Source organism: Stegastes partitus, unplaced genomic scaffold, assembly GCF_000690725.1.
Source record: "Stegastes partitus isolate 25-593 unplaced genomic scaffold, Stegastes_partitus-1.0.2 Scaffold527, whole genome shotgun sequence".
Lineage (NCBI taxonomy): Eukaryota > Metazoa > Chordata > Actinopteri > Pomacentridae > Stegastes > Stegastes partitus.
Genome location: NW_007578258.1, coordinates 360,433 through 366,020, shown reverse-complemented (window position 1 = coordinate 366,020; position 5,588 = coordinate 360,433). Strand labels below are relative to the sequence as shown.

Sequence of the window (5,588 nt, the reverse complement as noted above, 5' to 3'; positions counted from 1 at the left end):
CTGATAACGATCCTGATCATTTGAATCAGGTGTGTTGGAAGAAGGACACATCTAAAACATGCAGGATTGTGGCCCTCGAGGACCGGATGTCGACACCCCTGATGTAGAGTATAATAAGGTACATTACTGGAGAAAATGTCCATAAAAACAACTGATAATCCTCATAATCGTCCACCTGAAGTCGTCTCATGAGTCTATTTTTGACCTTATTTTACCTTCGTCTACCCTGAAGGTGATTCTGTTTACAGGCTACATTTAATTAGAGCATGTTTGCATGTAAAGTGGGGTTTGGTTGCAAAAAAAAGATTAATATACAGCAAGAGCAAAGAAAAAGTCAGCAGAAAATGACACGTTTTCTTTGCATCATGGTCTCTGTGTGACATTATTTAATGAGGGATGCAATTAAAGAACGCCGCCGTTTATTAAAACTCAGGTTCCCGTTTGTCACAGTTGACTTTTGCTGCAGAGAACGGCGCCCACGGGGCAGCGAGCATCAGTTGTCACAGCGTCTCAGTGGCTGTAAACAAGCGGGCGGTTCTGCCAGATTACGCAACGCTTGTCGCAGACGCAAAGCTAAAAGCGAGCGGCTCCTAATTATCAGGAAGACGCCGCGAATCACCGGGTCAGAGGTCGACCCGCAGGATGTTTACCGCGGCCGGTTCGAGGCTGTAGCTCCACCTGCAGCGTCTCGAGTGTTTATCCAGAATAAATTTCACTCGCCCGGGGTTCCTGCTCTGTTTGATCGTGTGTTTGGACGGGCTTGTTGACCTATTTTCTCTTGCGATGTTGCCGGGTGCACAGCTTCAGACTCCGGTGAGGACGGCGACAGGACTGACGGCTTCAAAAGGGAGGGGAAAGAAATAAAAAATAAAAAAATCTGGAGATATCCTCGCAGCTTTGAACGCCGTTAAACTGATCTAATACGTCCCATTAATATTGGATTTCACAGCTGTTTGCGTTCGCGGTACACAAATTGCTTACTCACTAAAGCGGTTTCCATTATTCAGCAGCCACACATTAGACATGTAACAATGGGAGGGTCTGCAGAATTGAGAAGCGTCGCCGCATTAATATTTAACAACATCCAGTCGGTTCGCGGCAGACTGATTGAAAAATAAGCGAGAGGAGTCACGGGTCGCCTCGGATGGATGAAAAATCACCTGCAGCACCTGCACAACTCGCAGCCCCGTCCAACGAGAAAGAAAGAAACAGTAAGACCCAAACCTGAAGGTTGCCTTTTATGCTGTCCAGCTCCTTTGAAGTCTTGGAGAGCTGGTGCAGGATGCTGCTCCGCTCGCTGAACACTTCCTTCAGCTTCCTCTCCAGCCCATCGTAGCTTTGTCTGCGGAGAGGAGAGAGCGACATTTCACCATTAAACGTCCGCCGAGGAACAGAAAATTCGCTCTTTATTGGCACCCCTGGGAGGAAGAGGTGTTTTAAAGTGGATTAAAAGCGCCGTCGTTAAAGCTAAAGGGGAGAGCGAGAGGGGAGAAAACTAATATCTACTCAGCACAGTCCCTGGATGAATAAAAGACAGGAAATAATAAAAAAAATAAAATAACTTCTATTCCTTTCAATCAACCAATTTGGTGGAGGCTCGTTGTACAGAGATAGGTCCTCTGACCGGAGGTGTGCCCCCCTCCCCTCCAGTGAAATATTCATGCCGTCCGTCCAATTATGAAGCCAAAAAACTCTACAAGGCACATTTGTCAAATCCTGTTTTTCTCTTTGCAGAAGTGAACTCGTCGGTGCCATTCATTACCGAGCTTTCAGGGAGGCAGATTTCACTTTGCATGAACTACAGGCACAATAAAGATGTTCTGTTCTCCGCTCTGTAATCCCCACGGAGAACAAAAGCAGATCTGGGCCTAAAGAGAGCGCCGAAGTGACCCGACACCGAGGGGATGAAGGCCGACTCACACGTGGCTCTAAGCTAACCGCTCAGCTTCCCTTTTTGTTTCTAACTCCGCTAATCGACACGATCGGAGACGCCAGCTTTCGCCGCCTGACACGAATCTAATAACTGAAAATCTATCGTGCATTTAATCTAACATCCTTGTTTACCAAGTCAAGGACAGCAGCAGCAGCAGCAGCGACTCTTCCGGGAGGTGTTTAAAATCGAGTATATCTGAATGCTGTTACCGTGCTAATAAAAGAGCCCAGAGGCTTTAAATTTCTGCCCCCAAAGCCCTCAAATTTGATTACTCTGAAAGCCCCTCGAGTCCGTAATTGTTTGTAATAGCGGCACAAAAAGAGAACACGTCCACCTTTCTGCGCCGGGAGTTGACATACGAGAAGAAGTATTTGTTTACAAGAGCCGTAATTTAATCCTAATAACAGGATGAGAGTAATTTTTTTTGTTCCTGGACAAAAGGTGTGTTTATCAGGAGACTAATTGAGGTCAGGGAGTGAAATGGCTTCACTCTGCTTTGGCCATTCTTCTGCACAAATGATTTAGTCTGACGGAGACAAAACAAACAAGCAAAGAGCGACTGGAGGAGGAATAATAATTAATATCACTCAACAGCAAAATTATGACAGAGGCAAATTAAAGCGTGCTGTCAGGAACGATTTCAACTCATTTCCTTGTTGCAGCAGTATTTTAAAAAAAAGATGATTTGATCTGGTAAATTAGCAGGAGTTTTAGGAGATGAAGCCAAGGCTGAATGTTGAGATTAAAGAGTTTGTTAACCCTCCGAACTTCTATTTATTACTGTCGCATTTTTCACTGCAATATAATGGAAACAGAACAACCATGAAGACCATTTTGTGCAGCTTCACACAGTCGTGATGCCATAAAACCTAAAAAAATAAAATAAAATTTCATTTCTTTGTGCTTTTGACAAAAATAAGATTTTTTTTTTTTTAAAAACCCTGAAATGTCCAACAATTTTTTTTTACAACAAATTACTTATACTGAATTAGCAGTACTGATAAAAGAGGGACTCTGCATGCTATAGATATTTCATTCTTCTTCTTCTTCTTCTTCTTCTTATTATTATTATTATTATTCTTATTATTATTATTATTTTTTTTACTTATTGTTATTTGATTCTATCTGCTCCTACACATCCTACAGTTCAGCCGAGTGCAGCCACAAAGTCCTTGAATTTTTGTCAAGTCACTCTTTGATGTCGCTGAGTCACGTATAGCTTCACGGTTCTGACAATGAGAACAGAATTTTTTGTTTTTTGCAGAATTTGGTTGAAGCAAATATTTCATTTTTGGCTAATTTTGAAACGAGATGTAGGAGAAAGTGATTTTGTTTTTCTGAATCTGTCCAAGACTTCAAAAATGTCCAACATTTTTATCCGACAGCTTTTACCAATACTGAAAAAATAAGGCCCCTGCATGCTGTAGATATTTCATCACTTTATTATTATTATTTTTATTTTTATTCTAAGTTATTTCCATCTGTTCCTACACATCCTGCAGTTAAGCCGAGTGCAGCCACAAAGTCCTTGAATTTTTGTCAGGTCACTCTTTAATGTCGCCGAGTCACTCATAGCGTCACGGTTCTGACAATGAAAGCAGAATTTTTTGTTTTTTACAGAATCTCATTGGAGCAGATGCTTTATTTTTGGTTAATTTTTAAATGAGATGTAGGAGAAAGTGATTTTGCTGAAATGTGATGATGTTAAGCTTTGATCTGGTTGAGTAGGATTGTTGGACGGTTGAAAATACAGCAAATATTTCTGTTTTTACAGTTTCTGACGATGATAAATGAGGTCATTTTGGTGATTTTAAACCAGCCAGTGGGGTTCTGGGAGTCTAGAGGGTTAAAGAAATGTTTCCCCCACAACACAATTCTTAAGACCAGAAGAAACGTCTGTGCTTTGCTTCATTGCATAACCAGAACCTCCAAACAAGACAACAATAGCTGGGAGCAAAGCATATGCACTTGATAGAGCTGAATAATTCCCTGCTAAATACTGGCTGGTAGTCACAACATCTCTCACTTATCTCCTTCTTTTTTCTTTTTTAATCACTATTGCGGCATCTCTTTGACCGGTTCTCTCTCGCCAAAGTCCAAAAAAACCGAAACCCTAACGGACGGAGTCGAGCGCCTCTTCCGAACGCCGTGGCTTCGTTTCAGGCCGGGCCGCCTTCCAGAAAAGCCCTGCCCGGCCCGTGTCGTAGATCCCAGCAGCAGATCATACACAATAACACATAAATCACTAATAGAAAAAAGCAACACCTGGGAAATAAATAAATAACACGGCGCGCCGGGTCCCACACATGACTGGCTACCATATGGCATTGGCGGGAAATTTATTACAGGTTCAAGCGACGGGGGAAGGAGAGGGTGAGAGATCCCTCCCCGGCTGCCATATTATTCATCGCACAATGGAACAGGCCCTCGGGTGGCCGCGAAATGAGCAAGACCCATAATTCGAGGTCCGCTGACACAGAAACATGTATATCAAGAGATGCTTAGATAAATTCTGAGCCCCACAAACCGCTCATTATACCCGACAAATGGTGCCAGCTGCAGGATTGTGCCGTGACCTTCCTAAGAGGCTCCTCCCAAACAAAGACCCTCTCTTTTTCCTCGACAATGACGAAAGGCGAAAAATAAATAAAGGGTCTTATGGCGGAGAAAGCGGCGCCGCCAGGCACGCGGTCATAAAGCGGCGATAATGATGTAATGAAATCTCGAAATCAGTCCTCGGCTGTCTTCGGCAATCTCATCATCAAACTCCAGGGACCGGCAAGGAGGGCCGGGGATGGAGGGCGTCGTTTATGGAATCGAGATTATCGAGGACAAATATTTCTTTGCCCTTGGAGTCGCAGCAGGCCTCCGAGTTATACGAGTCCGACCCGAAATAGAGCCGCCGCCGCCCAACGGATGTCAAAATACCGCCAGCAGCAGCTACGATAACATGCTAAGTGCAGCTTTTCTGGACAAATGTAGATGTTCTGTCATGTTATTGTGCACAGAGCGCCACATCACTGGTGGTTCGCATGAGCTGATTGACTCATAAAGCCTGTAGGACACCACGTAGACCAGAAGGTGATGACACGGCGAGTTTAAACCCTGATCTCGTGCTGCCAGTTTCCTCGCACAGTTTCATCACATTAAGTAGTGCAGACCAACAAGCCAAAAACATAATGAATAGTCCCAGATAGAGCGAACATCGATTATCCGATACGTCAAGGTCCGGGACAAATGAGACATCGAGCATCAACGGTCGCCACTCGGAGGCAATGAGTTGGATGCTGCAGTCGTGTAATGGCTCTGATGAAAGCAGCCAGAAGCCTGTTTTATACCTGATTGTTTTTATACGTTTATATGATCATATGTTAGATGGAGGAGGTCTTGTCACCATGGAAACCCAGGAAATGGAGGAGAAGCTTCAGGGAAACGATCGTAGGATATTTTTTTCTAAGTAATGTTGGTTCCTGACCTCAACAAAGCTTCTAACAAGTCAAACTGTCCAACAAAGTGTGATGTTTCCTAAAACCGAAGCAGAGAGCGAGTGAAAACCAAACAACGACAGAAAGCTAACTCAACTCTGATTGGATCATATAATGGTCTCTCTTCTGCTACGGGACATGAACTCTGGTCTTTGTGGTGAAAGTCCAGC

General features: G+C 43.7%; 1 protein-coding gene across 1 annotated transcript in view; it reads right to left on the bottom strand.

Annotated features, from left to right (window-relative positions):
- luzp2 (leucine zipper protein 2) overlaps positions 1-5,588 on the bottom strand; it is a gene marked incomplete at its 3' end in the record, with an annotated part of 78,494 nt that overhangs the window by 68,004 nt on the left and 4,902 nt on the right. The window contains exon 2 of the mRNA XM_008287893.1: positions 1,225-1,336. Coding sequence (XP_008286115.1) covers positions 1,225-1,336 — 112 coding nt within the window. The remainder of the gene's footprint in view (positions 1-1,224; positions 1,337-5,588) is intronic.